Source organism: Triticum aestivum, chromosome 6B (genome assembly GCF_018294505.1).
Source record: "Triticum aestivum cultivar Chinese Spring chromosome 6B, IWGSC CS RefSeq v2.1, whole genome shotgun sequence".
In the NCBI taxonomy this organism is placed as follows: domain Eukaryota; kingdom Viridiplantae; phylum Streptophyta; class Magnoliopsida; order Poales; family Poaceae; genus Triticum; species Triticum aestivum.
Window position 1 is genome coordinate 640,739,541 of NC_057810.1, and position 18,182 is coordinate 640,757,722.

Here is an 18,182-nt window from a genome sequence, read left to right on the forward strand (position 1 = left end):
GTAAGTGTTATACATTAGTTTTTTTTTTGTATATGTTAGCTAGAGCACCTGTTCGATGACGTTGGCATCGACTGCTCCACGTACGATTACCGCGTCGGTGACCCCATCAGGGCATCACCCTCTATGACTATATCGACCGCTACTAACCTAGCCAACATCCGCCTCCTCAAGGTCATCGTCGTCAAAGCAGGTCAGCTTCTCTTCCGCCTCAATCGATGCTCACAACTTGTGGCGTGAATGTGCGCGTGCATTGCAAATTCGTGACAATCTCTATGAATTTGAATTAGACAGGGCCCTATGAGATTACCACTTTACCGTGAGGTGGACCATGGTCATGAAGTTCTCTCTCTTGTCGTGGAAGCCGAAATTGGTCTTCACCGAGTTGTTGATCATGGGCATCAACCCACGAATTCTCAAGTTCCGCAACCATGTGGTTAACACTCATTCTTGTTTTCACCATACCACGGAACGTATGTTTTTCATTCCAATGGGCAGTGGATTCGCCTGCGGGGGAATATATCAGTATTGTGTCTATTTTCTGTAGTTTGTTTCACATAACTGAAACTGACTTTTCAGTTGAGTCAATTGCACAAAACCATCACATTTGCGGCTAGGTTTGCAGAAAACCACCAGGTCGGTAATCCGTTGCAAAAAACACCGCGATTTCAATAATCTTGTTGCAAAAAGCACTGATCAGGCGATTTGGCTCGTTTAATCACTTGCTGTCAGGTGGGGCCAGATTGTCAGGAGCTGAATTGACAAAAAAAATACACACACACCCCTCAATTTTAAAACAAAACGCAATCCAGTCCTTCCTTGCGGAAAATTGTCAGCGAGGCGCAACCATGGCGCCCTGGCCCTGCCGTCCGCCGGGATGCCTCCTCCACCAGCGCGTCCTCGGCGCTCGCCTGCAAACCACATTACCGCAAAGGGCACACCGGAGCCGGCGGCCGTGCTACTTCAACACATCTAGGCATTGACGAGCTCCTCACCCTCGATCTCTTTCGCCGGTGAGCCCAGGCCTTCCTCTGCAGAGATGCGTCGGGAAGGAAAGGGAAGGGGCGAGGGGTTGCAGGGGCGGGCTCCCGGCAGCAGCGCAGGCTTAGGGACGGGCTCCCTGCGGCAGCCACCATTCCTGTTGGTTCTCGTGGGAGAGACCATGTCGGTGGACCTCCAAGATCCATCCATGGCGGACGCCGAGACGCTCCACATCGCCTACCTGGCCGCCACCGTCGACGTGCTCTCCGCCGGCAGCCTCCTCCGCTCCATAGCCGTCCGCACCGGCAAGGTCCGCCTCACCGCGCGACGCCTCATCGCCAAAGCCGCCGGAGCATCGGAAGCGAGCTCCAGCAGTCCAGCCCCGCGGGCTGAACATGCGATCCGTCGCCGCCGCAAAAGTAGCTGGCCCAGATGGGGAGGGACTCGATTGCGTTTTTTAAAGATCTGTAGGGGTGTGTGTGCGTGTGTTTTTTTTTTGCTAAGTTAGATCCTGACAATCTGGCCCCACCTGACAGCAAGTGATTAAACGAGTCAAATCATCCAATCAGTGCTTTTTGCACCAGGATTATTGAAATCGCGGTGTTTTCTACAACGGATTACCGACTTGGTGGTTTTCTGCAAACCTAGCCGCAAATGTGGTGGTTTTGTGCAATTGACTCTTTTCAGTTCTTGTGTATTTATAGATAAATTAGTCAAATACTGATATTCAAAATACTCATCTTCAACATGTTGCAGCGATAATGACAGTGGGAAAACGCAAGACACTGGTGCGATGATCTGGTTCTGGCTCTCATAGTGAATGGCAATGTTAAAACAAGGATGTGCTGATCTGTTCAACTATCATGATCTGACATTCAGACTAAAGAAAGTTGTATTGTCTGCTCTGAGAAGAACAAGACCAAGGCTATGCAAGTAACATCACATCATTTAGGCAAGTGAAAGACACTTGTTAAATTCTTCGATGTTATATTGTATGCCCATTGCATACAATACTTTGCCAAAACTATAATGATCTGCAGGATGAATTATTCTTATGGTGTCTATTTCAATGCTCATGGAGAAGACCCTTCTGTTCCTTTGCGTGTTAAAGAAGATTATGATGGTGTAGAGTTCTCTAAAAGCTCGATAGCAGCCATTAACATGATCAGATTGTCCAGTATATATCATGCTGCAAAATCTGATAGCTACAAATGTAATGCTGGACATTTCTTGGTCAGTAGTAGCTTGGTTTCATACGGCAACCTAGACTTGCGACTAACTCAAGATTAATCCTAACAATATAGGCCCCCACTTCCTCCATTCATGCTGGCAAGTTTTCCTATAGCTAGCTTTTGTGGCAGAGATTCCATGCTATGCTCCAACCACATGCATGCTTTTTTCATGTGATTCCAAGGTTTAATCCATTTTATCATTTAAATCGAGAATCTAGTTGAAAAATGGTTTGAATATTTTTGTTCCTTAAGATAAGAACTTTCAAACAAGAGCACTCTTGAATCTATTTTGGCAATTTTAAAATTCAAATTCCGAAACATGGTGAAACTTTATGAAACATGATGATGCACTCTAGAACACGAAGAAACTAATAAAACTTGATAAATGAATATTCATACAAAATCTTCTTAGTTATGTTTGCAGCGCATTGACATAGAATGATACATTTTGATATGATTTAGAACATGCAGAACCACAATTAACCTTTCTGGCATAACGTGAAAACTTCTCCCGTTTTCACGCAACATGATAAAACTCTATGGAACATACTGATGCACTCTAGAACACGAAAAGGCCTATTGAAACTTTATAAGAATGCATGTTCAATACAAACTCATAAAATTATGTTTGCAACACATTTATTAACTGTTACCAAGTTCCCTATGCATCACTTTGATCTGCAATGACACACGATAAATCCCGTTGTAAAATTTTGATATATTATTACAGTTTGCTAGGTAAATGTCTATAGTTTTTGTTGCATAAGGCTTCATCATGATTGAAAATTCCAAATTCAAATTTGTCGAAATTTATTCAACATTGGTCTTGTTTCAAAGCTCTCGTCATCAGGAACACAAATATGCAAAGAAATCATAATGTTTGTTCGATTTAAAAGATATTATTGATACAAACATGGAAATCAAATGAAAAATAATTGAGTGGATAAATTGAGAGATAGATAGATAGATAGATAGATAGATAGATAGATAGAGAGAGAGAGAGAGAGAGAGAGAGAGAGAGAGAGAAGTTGATAAAGTACACAACAACAGAGCACGTGCCAGAATGGCAGATAATCCATTATGCAACAAAAGCATCAAGTCAATGTGGCAAAAACTCAACAGATCGGAAAGATCGGTCTTGCGAGGACATAAACCTAAACTCCGCAAGAATAGCTGCACCAAACATATAGAGGAAACATAGCTCTGGCGCTGTGACGCTGCCCCAAAAAGCATCGCCGCGGCAGGGGAAGAACCATATGGCCTTTGTTTTCATGACACAACATCCACCGTGGGTTTGTTGCCGTTGAGGAGCACAAAACTCATCTTAAAATGACTATTGAAACACACGTACGAGCACCCTAGGTTCCCCGCCTCACAGCATTAAAACGGCGGCTGGATCGGCAGCGAGGGGAACCAGGTAGAAATTCTAGCGGCAGTTGTCTTCATTTTCTTCTGTGAACCTAATTCGACCTTCAAAAATCATTACTGTATGATATCATGCCTTTTATTAGCAGAAATAAGATACTCATATATGGTTCTCGTCTTTTTTGGAAGAATCTCTTGGTTTACAATGAGGCATTTAGGCCAAGAGAAATGGCAGACACTTTAGTAGCATAGTATTAATGCTACTCCCTCCGTCCCAAAATAAGTGACTTAACTTTGTATTAATTTAGTACATCTTTTAGCTGATTTTTTTAGCTGATTTAACTCATCAACAGTATTCTGATTCTAGCTAGTCTAGACACTATGCAGATGGATGCATGCATGAACATGGATGGTTGTCGCCTGTCGGCGCAAGAGCACTATCTAGGGGCAAAGTGAAAGGCCTATGTCCAGCAGCTAATTAACACAACTCCCATATACATTGACTCCGACGGCTTAACACAATTCGCTGTCGCGAGCAAGCATTCTCCTCAGGTGGCCGGAAAGTTATCCAAACCCACCGCCATTTTGCTGTACGTGCTCCCATCATTTTTCGTAAACAGGGCGGACCCAGACTCAAGATTACCCGGTGTCCACATAGAAGAACGCATCAAAAAATGAATGACCTACACACTAAATTAATGGATTATCTTAAGCAAGTGTAGATTGGACCCGGTGCCAGTGACACCGGGTAGCTGTACGTAGCTACGCCCCTGTCCGTAAACAATACAAATTAATGAGATGAGAGAGAGAGAGATATTTGTTCTCCTTTGCGTGGAAGTGGAATATTAAACTGGGAATGGAGCATATAGCTAAGCTAGCACTGGGACACATCCATGACTCGGATCCACCCATGGGCTACGTGTAGTGTGCGCCGCACAGTGCCAATCGAGCGTGCACGCGCCTATATAAAAGAGACGGGCCTCGGCCTGAGCTCATCGCCTCATCCATCGCAGCCATTTGCTTGCCAGCGAGAGAGTGAGAAACATCAAGCTCGAGCTAGTGAGTGAAAGGGAAGCTTAGACTTGTGATTTTTAGTGAGAAGGAAGCTAAGCTAGCCAACCAGAGAGAAAGAGAGAGAGGGTGGGTATGGGGTGGAAAGTTGTGAACGATGTGAAGCCATACCTGGCGATGGTGCTGCTGCAGGTGGGGTTCGCCGGGATGTACATCATCGCTGTGGCGTCCCTCAAGGCCGGGATGAGCCACTTCGTGCTCGTCGTCTACCGTAACCTCGTCGCCACCGCCGTCATGACGCCCTTCGCCCTCTACTTCGAGAGGTAAACAATTCCATCCTGCCTATCCCCCCCCCCCCTCCGTACATTGTCCTGCCATAGCGTACGTGAATCATGGGCTCGCACATGCATCATGCGCATGGGATTAGTGTGCATGCAAAGTGCAACCGAGCATCCATGTCACTAGTAGTGTTGCCTATTTTCCCGTCGAAAAACATCCGATAGAGGATCAAGATCAACGCGCGCGCGCGCGCTCAAACCCGCACATATATCGATCTACAGAGTACAGACTGGACTATCGCATGCAGTGTTAGAGGATTGGCAGATTAAGTCACCACACAATATAACATATAATACGAGATCTTTATAAGCTAGGACTAGAGTACTCTAGCATTCACTTAAAGTTAGTTAGACAAACTTTTGAGGTAGCTAGGGATGACTGAACAAACAGATAGATACAAAAAGGAAGATATATGGGAAAATTAACAAGGACAACTTACCAAACGTGCAACCCCACGATCGAGCAAATACACACGTACAATTTGTCAAGTTCGTTCATATTTATGTCTCATTTAGATGGTGCAAGCTGCACAACCAGTACTTGCGGATCCTAATCCAGAAAAGTAGTATACATATATGCATCTTGATACCTTATTCTATTTTGTACCGGCAAGATAACCAGCTTTCCCGCCTCTCATTGTCACTCGTTAAATCAGATGTACGTACCTCTCATCGTGCAGCATCTATATATGGATGGATCTATCAGAATATAATTATGCATTAGCAGAATTAGAAAAGTGACACACAAGCAGGTATGTCTATGTGGCTAGCTAACCGGCCTGTACGTGTGCGGTATGTGTGTTCACGTACGTGTAAACGCACCTCGACGACCTCCACTAGGCAGTGTGCCCTGATTGGCCACTAGTGGAGGACCTACCATGAATGGAACCCAGAAGCATGCATACTAGCTACTCCTCTGTGGTGGAGTAGTTCAGTTCGATTACTTTTTACTCTACCTAAATCATGGTTTATGCTCCAACTTGTGCAGGGGACTGAGGCCAAAGATGACAATCACCATCTTCATCAAGGTCATGGGGCTCGCATTCCTCGAGTACGTGCACCGTTAATTATTTGACCGTCCGTGCATACCACATAACTCTTTCTAGATTACTGGCTGATGTGTTGTGTTGCATGGGACTCTCAGGCCCGTCATGGACCAGAACCTGTACTTCATGGGCGCGAAGCTCACCTCGGCGGGATTCGCGACGGCCCTGGTCAACATACTGCCGGCCGTCACCTTCGTGCTGGCCCTCATCCTGCGCATGGAGAAGGTGCGGCTGCGGAGCCTGCACAGTCAAGCCAAGATCGCCGGCACGGTCCTCACGGTGGCCGGCGCTGTGCTGATGGTCCTGTACCACGGCCCCATCGTGCAGTTCCCGTGGACCAAGGGCCAGCACCACGCCACCGCCAGTGGCCAGGGCGCCGGCGGCGCGGCCGCCGCTCGGGACTGGCTGAACGGGACCATCATGGTCATCGTCGCCTGTGTGGCCTGGGCGTGCTTCTTCATCCTCCAGTCCAACACCCTCCAAAGCTACCCGGCGGAGCTGTCACTCACCGTGCTCATCTGCGGCATGGGCTCGCTCATGAGCGGCGCCATCGCCCTCGTCGCCGAGCGCGCCAACACCCAGGCATGGGTCATCGGCTTCGACACCCGCCTCTTCACCGCCGTTTACGCCGGCATAGTGTGCTCCGGCGTGGCTTACTATGTGCAGGGTATCGTGTCGAGGCAAAGGGGCCCTGTATTCGTGACGGCCTTCAACCCACTCTGCATGATCGTAACCGCCGTCATGGGCTCCATCATTCTCAAGGAGGAGATCAATCTCGGAAGGTACGTACATTAGTGCTTCCAGCCACCATATATATCAAGATGGATGAAGATGTATACTTTAGTGCAACAATACTAATTATCTCATTTCATTGTTTCTTTCAGTGTGATTGGTGCAGCCATCATCGTGGGAGGCCTCTACTTTCTCATCTGGGGCAAGAGCAAGGATGAGATTAACAAAGTCTACGACGCCAGCGTCAAGGGCGCCGGCGAGCTGCCCTTAACCTCGGTGACCAACGGCCACCGCCACGGCAAGCAGCACGAGCTCGGCAACAGCAACGGAAGCCATGTTTTGGACGTCAAGACGCCGACGACCAATGACCACTACTTGCCAAGGGATCTACCGGAGTAGGCGAATAGCTACGTGTTATACGTTCACCCATCTTCCATCGACCAGTATGTCTAGCTTTTTACTGGTAATGCATGGCCCATCGATCGATCATGCATGAAGACGAATTCTGTTGTCCATTTTCTTCTTGTCAGCTTCTCTCTAGCGACGATCCTCTCATGTGACTATGTGAGACAGTGAGAGAGTGAGAAGTGCTAATTATAACATCCCTTTTGCCGATCCATGTGGATTTTTTGGAACTTGGGTCTACGCACACCTGATTAGGCTGCCTGTAACGGCTAGTATCATACGTTAATATCATGCATATGATACTACTGTAAGATACTACCTCCCTAATGCATAATATCGTATATCAGCATATAAATGACTTTATTTGCAGGAAACATACAGTATCATGATATGATACTCAACTATCTCTTTCTTCATTTAATTCTATGTCACCTCATTAAAATTGACTAGTTGGCATGCATGATACTAGCTATGATACTCCCATTACAATCATTCTTAAACATTTAAATTAAAAATGTAGTAAAGAATAGTCAAACATTTCAGATTTTTCAATAAATATGATCTAGTGTTGTACTCACATGCAAAGTTTCACAAAGAAATGACTTCTATGAACTTTTGGGCCAAGAAAAATTGTAACTACAAAAACTTCAACAGTAACCTTTACACAGTACCGATTCCATTTTTGTTTTTGCCCAGAATATTTTCGAAACATGACACATGAATACAATAGTAGACCAAGTTTGTTACAAAATTCGGAAATGTTTGACTTTTTTGTTATTTTTTTTTTCAGTTTCGAGTACATGTGCACCCAGGTTCCATTGAGTATTTTTGCCCCTGTGATGGTTATACTTACTCCCTCCTTCCATCTATATAGGGCCTAATGCGTTTTTCAAGGCTAACTTTGACCAAATGTTAGAGCAATAATATATGACATGCAACTTACACAAAGCACATCATCAAATGCGTATGTGAAAGGAGCTTTCAACGATATAATTTTCACATTATGCATGTCATGTATTATTAATTTTATCAATAGTCAAAGGCGGTCTTGAAAAACGCATTAGGCCCTATATAGATGGAAGGAGGGAGTATACAGGATGCTAGTCACTTCTAAGTTGAGCACAGATGCATGGTTAGATGGAAACGGGGATTTACCAAATTCTGAACTTGGGCATACAGGTGGATGATGTGGAGGGTAAGGTCCCATCCACAACTGATTTTTTTATGGCGCCCCATCGCCTTGAATTACATAACATGGTTGTCTCGAGCAATCGTTCGATTTAGTTTTGTTTTTGTTTTGAGAAACAATCGTTCGATTTAGTGCAAGGAAGGTAAGAATGAGAATGGGCTGAGGGTACCCATTGGGCCGGGGCATTAGCATGGCCCAAAGAATTCAAGGACAATGGATCTTTTGCGTCGGCTTCGTAAAGAAACTAAGGCAGGGGATCCAGTCTCCGTTAGCCGAACAAGACGGAAGGATCCATCCAGATTTTGTTGCCTTGGGCTGTGATATGCCATCACTTTTTTGGGGGGCGGCGAGAAAAGGAGTTTACTTCCATATTACAATAGCATATACCTTTGCATCTTCAGTTCAACAGCACTCCAAGGCCCATGACCAGGGGCAAGCTCAAGCAGATCGCCAAATGCTGCGACCTCAACGTGGACGCCATCCTCGCTCAAGCTTCGTCCTCCTCCACGGTCGGGACTGGCTGCTCTGGCCAATCCGACGGCTCCTCCGCTTCTTCCATGGGCGCACACCTTGTTGCTGATGTCTAGATGCCTTTCAGATATGCTCTTGCACTTCCCAGGGTTAGCTGGCATCTTCTATGCCCTTCTTTCCATTAGTTTTAGTCCCAGAGCATGTTTAGTTTCTGTTAGCCATGCTCATTGCCAGTTTGTTGGCTCAGTCATGTATTTGGTCAGTGTCTCTTTCAGTCTTAATGTTATGCTAAGTCTAGCTTCTAGGCCAAGTTGTATCCCCTGTTCTGCATCAATGTTATCCACTCTATGCTACTGTTTGTTGCATCCTCCCTCTCATGCGCATGTTTTTTCTCTTATGCACGGGCAGTATCACCATGATCTATGAAGCTTATTGATTGGAATGTTCGTGACCTAGGTGATGAGAATAAGTGTTCTTTGGTCCGCGATGTTCTAACTTCCTGTCGGCCTAGCATTGCTTGTTTTCAGGAAACAAAACAGGAAGCAACTCCCACTACGAAGCTCGGGAGCTTCTTGGCCACCAACTTCGACGACCATGCGATCATGCCCTCCACGGGCTCCTCAGGCGGCCTGTTAGTTGCTTGGGATTCCTCTGTCTACTCTGGGCAGGTCCTTGCATCACACATATTTCACCTCACTATCAAATTCTCATCAACAACGTCAGAAACTGTTTTTGTTGTCACTACAGTTTATGCCCCCTGTGTACAACAGGAAAGACAACTTTTCTTGGATGAGATCAATGCTGCGGCAGCCCTGATATCTGAACCATGGATTGTTATCGGTGACTTCAATATGTACCGATTCAAAGAGGAGAAATCGAGAGCCAGAGTCAACTGGGACATGATGGAGATGTTTAATGACTGGATTAGAGCTCATGGGCTTGATGATATGGACATATGCAACCGAAAGTTCACCTGGTCGAACAAGCGAGTGGATCCTACCATGGCACGGCTTGACAGAGTGCTGATCAACACTGCCTGGTTGTTATCCTTCTCTCAAACCTCAGCGATGGTGACACCTTCTGTCACATCAGATCATGTGCCTCTCTTGGTCCAGTTTGGCAACACTAAGGTGAAAAGCAATCTCTTCAGGATGGAGAATCACTGGCTGCATTTAGAAGAAACAAGAGCTATCATTCAAAACTGCTGGAACCAAAGCACCCGAACAACTTGCTCGGCTGCTTCTCTCTTTAACCTGAAGTTCAGACGTATCCGCGCTGCTCTACGGAGTTGGAAGAGGAATAGAGCCAGCTTGGATATGCTCGTTTCAAACAATAAACATGTGGTACTATACCTTGACACTGTTGAAGAACGGCGACCCCTTTCTCTGTTAGAGAGGGTGCTTAGAGTTTTTGCCACACAAAAAACAGAGCTGCTCATCTTGTGGCAAACTGCTGCGTGGAAGCGAAGAGCTAAACTACGTTGGTGCATATCTGGAGATGAGAACTGTAACTTCTTCCATGCTGCTGCTTCTGGCCATGCTAGGAGAAACAAAGTCAGGGTACTCGTCAAAGATGGAGTGGAGTTTTTTGAAAATCATCAGAAGCTTCAACTAGTAACTGAGTACTTCTTTGCTCTCCTGGGTCAGCCATCACATTCTGAACCTACAGTACAGCTTGATCAAATATATGAGCAAGTCGACCTATCATGCCTCGCAAGGGATTTCACTTGGCAGGAAATTGTCGAAGCTATCAACCATTCTCCCAACTACCGCAGCCCCGGCCCGGGTGGTTTCACAAATGAATTTTACAAAGCTTTTCACGGTGTCATCAAGGACGACTTGCAATTCTTCTCCCAGTTGTATCAGAATCAGTTGGACATGTCTGGCATCAACCTGGCCCACATCTCTCTCTTGCCCAAAAAAGACACACCACTTGAACTAAAGGATTTCCGGCCTATATCCATAGTGCACAGCGTGCCCAAGCTTGCAAGCAAGGTCCTAACCAAGAGGCTTCAAGCCCAAATCCTGAGCCTCATCCACTCATTGCAATATGGCTTTATCAAGGGCAGGGCCATCGTCGAAATTTTTGCCTTAGCTACATAAGAGGAAATTGCCCATGGTAGCCCTTAAGTTGGACTTTCAAAAAGCCTTCGACTCGGTCAGCTGGTCTTGCCTGCATAGTGTCTTGGTTGCCTGTGGCTTCCCTCAGCGTTGGATCAGTTGGATTGAGTGCTTACTTTCTTCGGCAACATCTCGAGTCTTGCTAAATGGGGAACTGGGTGACTGTTTTGCAAATAAGAGAGGGTTCAGGCAGGGCGACTCCATCTCGCCATATCTTTTCATTCTGGTGGCTGATGTTTTGCAACGACTTTGCTGCTCCGCCTTTGATTGTGGCAGTTTGATTCACCCTCTTGGTTCGGACAGGATGTTCCCTGTTCTACAATACGTTGATGACACCTTAATCCTCTTTCACGGCACCGTTCAACAAGCTACTATCATCAAGCATATCCTGTCAGACTTCGTTGGGTTACAGATCAATTACCACAAAAGCACTCTCATCCCAATATGCATAGATAACTCTACCACTGATGAGATCGTTCGTGTGTTTGGCTGCTTAGCGTCAAGTTTCCCCTGCACGTACTTAGGCTTACCCCTCTCTTTGCACAAGATTAGACATGACTTGCTACTCCGAGTCATTCACAAAGTGGACAAGAGGTTATCGGGATGGCTGGCTACTCTTTTGTCTTGGGGCGGCAGGCTAACGCTGATCAACTCTGTCCTGGCTAGCATCCCAAGTTACTTCATGACATGTTTCCGCTGGCCTAAAGAATCCATCCATAAGCTTGAAAGTTTGTCGAGATCTTTCCTATGGCAAGGTGCGAGTACAGCAAAGGGAGGCCAATGCTTAGTTGCCTGGCACTACGTCACTATGCCATGATCTGCTGGTGACCTGTGTGTTAGAGACCTATCTGCTCACAACTAGGCCCTGCTGACAAGCTTTACAACTAAGGTTCTTCAACATTCATGCGTGCCCTGCTATCAATGGTTTGCCCAACAATATTGCCACGGCTCTGTGCCCAGGAGGAGTTGTGCTCGTGACACTGCGATCTGGAGTGGTTTCAAGCAATCCATCCCCATCGTTCTAGCCTCTTCAGGATGCTCTTTAGGTTCTGGGAAGTTTATTTCTTTCTGGCACGACTGCTGGCTTCCAGCAGGACGACTCAGCTCTACTCTGCCTACTCTTTACACTTTTGCACGGGATCAGGACTGCTCCGTGGCCTCTCAACACCCCCAGGAATCATGGCAACCACAACTTCATCCAAACGTGTCAGTAACAGCCATGTGTGAACTTCAACTACTTCTCTCTTTTCTAGCTCCTGTCACGCCAACATCAGAAAGTTCAGACTCCAGGGTTTCTGCGATCTACAACAAGGCCATCACTACAGCCCATGTCTACGAGCTACTCACTTTCCGCGGTGTGTTCTGTGCTTATGGTTCTTGGATTTGGGACAGGATCATCCCCCTCAAGCATCGTGTCTTCTTATGGCTGCTGTTCTAGGATCGGTTAAACACTCGAGATAATATGATGAAGAAACGTTGGACTTCTGTTACAGCACATCCAGAATGCGATATCTGTCCTGCTCCTGAATCTGTTTCCCACCTGATGCTACGTTGTGCTCTAGCTTCTGTGATCTGGGACGTTCTCGGCCTCACAGACATTGCCTCCAACTCTCTGGATCTCATCAGCTTTGTCGAGAGAGCTTAACAGCTTTGGCCGGCCCGGGTAAATTCCCTTCCTCTTTGCTGCAGCAGCTGTCACAGCATGGCATGCCCGGAATGACAGAAGTTTTAACTCTCACTAGTAGAAAAAGGACCTAATATGATACACATTAGTGTCGGTTTGGTTTTGAGCCGGCACTAATGTGTCCATTAGTGCCGGTTCCAGCGGCTAGCCGGCCGTTCTCATTAGTACCGGTTCGTGGCGAACCTATAGTACCGGTTCGTGCCACAAACCGGTACTAAAGAGGGTGGTGGCAGGGTGTTGTCAGTCTGGGGCCCGTCCAGCACCTTTATTACCGGTTCATGGCAACGTACATAAACCCTTCGTCCCCCCGAGCCACTCTGTTCTTCCCCTTTCCCCTCACTTCCTCTGTTCTTCCCCCTCTCTCCTCGAGCTCCTCATAAATTTTGCCCAAAATTTGTCAAGATTTGAAGGCCCCCATCCATTCAAATGATCAAAAAGGTGAGCAACTTTGTCCTTTCAACTCTCATTGCTAGATTAGCTCTTGCAATGCTTTGTATAGTGATTAATTTGGGAGGAATAATTATATTTGCTAGTATTTGATTTATATGCAATTTGAGGTCAAAAATAACACTTAGTTTGCATATGTAGGTGTGGTTTACTTAGTGCCTTCTAAATCTCCGTCCTAACCACCGTCGATAGCCCGCACCGTCCCGTCGCCGGCACCACCTTCTGGTGAGGCTCTTGTTCATGAATGTTTAACATTACCAAATTGATGTTTTTGTGATTTGGATATATAGTTACTCGTATAATTATCTTACCCGTACGTTGTTTGTTATACATAGTGCCATGGTTTTGATATCCGTCCCCGTCGGCCGTCGTCCTTGTTATGATTCGGATGTGGTATATTCTCTTTTAAAACTAGTTGTTGCATTTCGTGTTTATGAAAAATTATGCCCATCAAGTTGACATAGATATTTTTATCTAGGAGGTATGTGAACCGGAAATTCCAACTGACCCTATTGTCGAGAGGTTAAATTTAGTTGAAAGAGAAAATGAGTATTTGAAAGAAAAATTGAAAAGAATTGAGGGGGAGAAGATGGAATTGGAGTTGCATGTTGCCGATGTCGTCGATGATCACAAGATCAAGATGGAGAAAATGAGGTTGAAGATTAGAAAGATTAGAAAATATGCCATTGATAGTGTGGCTTGGTATCATTATGCTGTTGGATCAATTGTTACCTTAGTTGCGATCTTCATCGCATTTGTTGTTGCATTTAAATTCTTTAGCTAGAGAGTTATTTGTATGTTGCATTTAATTAAGTGTTGTATATGAACTTTATGTATGAACTTGTATTAATTTGGTCTATTTGGTGTTGTGTAATGAAGATGAGCCGACAATGGATGTATGATGACCGATGCTCTCCCGAGTTCATTAATGGCGTGCATACTTTTCTGCGGGCCGCTGAGGCAAACAAGCGGGCGGATGGTTTTATGCCTTGTCCATGTGCTGGTTGTAAGAATGGTCACAGTTACTCTACAGAAAAAATCATTCACGTCCACCTATTTAAGTCCGGTTTCATGCCCCACTATAATGTTTGGACCAAGCACGGAGAAATAGGGGTTATGATGGAATACAATGAAGAAGAAGAGGACGACGACGGCTATCCTGGCCATGGGTTCCCTGAATACGATGATACAACAATGGGGGAAGAAGCTGAGCCGGCAATGCGGGAAGAAGCTGAAGAAGAGGCATCAGATGAGCCCGCTGATGATCTAGGTCGGGCCATTGCCGTTGCAAAGAGAAACTGCGCAAGTGATCTGGAGAGGACGAAGTTGCAACACATGTTAGAGGATAAATTGTTGTACCAGAATTGCGAAGCTGACAAAAAAAAGTTGGGCACCACACTTGAATTGCTGCAATGGAAGGCAGAGAATGGTGTATCTGACAAGGGATTTGGAAAGTTGCTGGTAATGATAAAGAATATGCTTCCAAAGGACAAAAAATTGCCCGAGAGTACGTATGAAGCAAAGAAGGATGTCTGCCCTCTAGGGTTAGAGGTGCAAAAAATACATGCATGCCCTAATGACTGCATCCTCTACCGTGGTGAGTACGAGGATTTGAACGCTTGCCCGGTATGCGGTGCATTGCGTTATACGATCAGTCGCGATGACCCTGGTGATGTCGAGGGCGAGCGCCCCAGGAAGAAGATTCCTGCCAAGGTGATGTGGTATGCTCCTATAATACCACGGTTGAAACGTTTGTTCCAAAACAAAGAGCATGCGAAGGCGATGCGGTGGCACGCAGAAGACCGTAAGAAAGACGGAAAGTTGAGAGTACCCGCTAACGGTTCGCAGTGGAGAAAAATCGAGAGAAAGTACTGGGAGGAGTTTGCAGGTGACCCAAGGAACGTATGGTTTGGTCTAAGCGCAGATGGCATTAATCCTTTTGGGAAGCAGAGCAACAACCATAGCACGTGGCCTGTGACTCTATGTTTGTATAACCTTCCTCCTTGGTTGTGCATGAAGCGGAAGTTCATTATGATGCCAGTGCTCATCCAAGGCCCTAAGCAACCCGGCAATGACATTGATGTGTACCTAAGGCCATTAGTTGAAGAACTATTACAGCTGTGGAATGGAACAGGTGTACGTGCGTGGGATGAGCACGGACAGGAAGAATTTGACCTAAAGGCGTTGCTGTTCGTGACCATCAATGATTGTCCTGCTCTCAGTAACCTTTCAGGACAAACAAACAAGGGATACCGCGGATGCACGCACTGTTTGGATGATACTGACAGTATATATTTGGATAGTTGTAGGGAGAATGTGTACCTGGGACATCGTCGATTTCTTCGGACAAGGCATCCCGTAAAAAAGAAAGGCAAGCATTTCAAAGGTGAGGCGGATCACCGGACGAAGCCTCGCCACCGTACTGGTGCTGATGTACATGATATGGTCAAGGATTTGGAGGTAATCTTTGGAAAGGGTCCTGGCGGAAAACCTGTTCCGAAGGACGCTGACGGACGCGCACCCATGTGGAAGAAGAAATCTATATTTTGGGACCTACCATATTGGAAAGACCTAGAGGTCTGCTCCGCAATCGACGTGATGCACATGACGAAGAATCTTTGTGTGACCCTGCTTGGCTTTTTGGGCGTGTATGGGAAAACAAAAGATACACCAGAGGCACGGGAGGACCAGCAACGTATGCACGGAAAAGACGACATACATCAGGGTCAGGCCAGCTATGCTCTTACCAAAGAAGAGAAGGAAATCTTCTTCGAATGCCTGCTCAGCATGAAGGTACCGTCTGGCTTCTCGTCGAATATAAAGGGAATAATAAATATGGCAGAGAAAAAGTTCTAGAACCTAAAGTCTCATGACTGCCACGTGATTATGACGCAACTCCTTCCGGTTGCATTGAGGGGGCTTCTACCGGAAAACGTTCGATTAGCCATTGTGAAGCTATGTGCATTCCTCAATGCAATCTCTCAGAAGGTAATCGATCCAGAAATCATACCAAGGTTACAGAATGATTTGGTGCAATGTCTTGTCAGTTTTGAGTTGGTGTTCCCACCATCCTTCTTCAACATCATGACGCACGTCCTAGTTCACCTTTGCGAAGAGATTAACATTTTGGGTCATGTATTTCTACACAATATGTTCCCCTTTGAAAGGTTCATGGGAGTCTTGAAGAAATATGTTCATAACCGTGCTAGGACAGAAGGAAGCATCTCGAAGGGCCATGAAAATGAGGAGGTCATTGAGTTTTGTATTGACTTCATTCCCGACCTTAAGCCGATTGGTGTTCCTGAATCGCGGCATAAGGGCAGACTGGAAGGAAAAGGCACGCTAGGTGGGCATCAAATAATATGTATGGACGGACATTCTCTTACTAAAGCACACTACACAGTTCTATAGAATTCCGCCTTGGTGGCTCCGTATATGGAGGAACACAAGAATTTTCTACAGTCCAAACACCAGTCTGACGACTGGATTACACGCGAACAAACGAGGACTTTTGCCGGTTGGTTGCAGAAACGTGCCCTGAATGATGGCGATATTCAAAATGACCTGTACTCGCTGTCCCAGTTACCATCTTCGAATATAATGACTTTCAAAGGGTACCAGATAAATGGGAATACATTTTACACGATCACCCAAGATAAGAAGAGCACCAACCAAAACAGTGGTGTCCACTTTGATGCAACAACCAACACGGGAAAGGAAACATATTATGGTTACATAGAGGACATATGGGAACTTAATTATGGATCAGGTGATTTGAAGGTCCCTTTGTTTCGGTGCAAATGGGTCTATATGACACGAGGCGGGGTAACGGAAGACCCGCAGTACGGAATGACAACAGTGGATCTCAACAATCTTGCGTATGCAGACGAACCATTCGTCCTAGCCAATGATGTGGCGTAGGTTTTTTATGTGAAAGACATGTCTACCAGGCCGAGAAAAAGAAAAGATAAGGAAGCGAATGGATCATACGACGAGCCAAAGCACCACATAGTTCTTTCAGGAAAAAGAAACATCGTGGGAGTGGATGACAAGACAGACATGTCAGAATATTATGAAAAGTTTGATGAAATTGCTCCATTCACAGTGAATATTGACCCGAGCATCCAGTTAAATGATGAAGATTTTCCATGGCTACGGCGCAAAGGGACAGACGCGAAGAAAAAGTTTCACACCCAAAGATCTGGGATGTGATCGGCTTCACTATCATCACTTTCTTCTGTGTTTCACATCCAGGAGGGAATGTCTGTAATAGTTAGGGTAGTTATGTGTTTTGGCATTTGAAACGCGAAGAAATTTTATGTGCAAACAAATTCTTTTCATGCATTTACTGATTTTTTCTAGCTAAATGACCCTAAAATTGAAAACCATTTCAAATGAACTCAGAAAAGGTTGAAAGTTGGCATGGTATCACAATTTCATACAAATAGCATGTGCAAGAAAGTAGAGAGGGTTACGGCAAAAACTGGACGCACTTCGTGTACAAAATGGACAATCTCTTTCGAAGTATCAGGGTTTCCGACGAAAACTGAACTGTTACAAAGGCATTTAATTTTTTAAATAACCTAAGCATTACCAAATTGAATATAATGATAAAACACACTAATATTAAACATAAGAAAAAAGAATCACTGAAAAAACTTTTTTCAAAGTTAAGTTATTCACAAACTAGTGATTCACACAAATTTCAAATAGTTCAAAATTTAAACTATTCAAATTTGAAAACTACCGGCACTAACAGAAAGTTTGTAATTTTTTGTACCTAAAGCAAAAATATTCACAAAGAAACTCTAAATACAGCAAAAAACAACTCAAGAATAAATAAAACAAAAATAAATAAAAAAATTAGAAAATAAAAAAGCCCACCTACTGGGCCAAAGCGGCCTGCATACGACTAGGAACACAATCTTTTGTTGGGCTAGGATGTAGGCCCGCAAAGGCCCAGTAGGCCCAATGGGCGAAGAGGACAGGTAGGCCCAGTAAGCCTGACTAGGAGAGGAGCTCGAGAGAGCTACCGCACTGGAGCTTATAAACCAGTGCTGTAGCCTCTCGGCTAGCGAGGTGGGACTAAACTTGCGCACCGCCTGGAGCCAGCGCACCCCCTTTAGTACCGGGTGGTGGCTCCAACCGCTACTAAAGGGGGGGC

General features: G+C 45.4%; 1 protein-coding gene across 1 annotated transcript; it reads left to right on the forward strand.

Annotated features, from left to right (window-relative positions):
* Positions 1 to 4,542: 4,542 nt before the first annotated feature.
* On the forward strand, positions 4,543 to 7,418 carry LOC123138426 (WAT1-related protein At1g44800). The gene is made up of 4 exons (XM_044558404.1): positions 4,543 to 4,909; positions 5,913 to 5,975; positions 6,069 to 6,752; positions 6,855 to 7,418. The coding sequence occupies exons 1-4, from the start codon at positions 4,722 to 4,724 to the stop codon at positions 7,099 to 7,101; spliced, it is 1,182 nt and encodes a 393-aa protein (XP_044414339.1). The 5' UTR covers positions 4,543 to 4,721; the 3' UTR covers positions 7,102 to 7,418.
* The last annotated feature ends 10,764 nt before the right edge of the window (positions 7,419 to 18,182 follow it).

Coding starts and splice junctions, on each gene's coding strand:
- LOC123138426 (XM_044558404.1), top strand. CDS start 4,722: ATGGGGTGGAAAGTTGTGAACGATGTGAAGCCATACCTGGCGATGGTG. Junction 4,910..5,912: donor TTCGCCCTCTACTTCGAGAG/GTAAACAATTCC, acceptor CAACTTGTGCAG/GGGACTGAGGCCAAAGATGA. Junction 5,976..6,068: donor ATGGGGCTCGCATTCCTCGA/GTACGTGCACCG, acceptor TGGGACTCTCAG/GCCCGTCATGGACCAGAACC.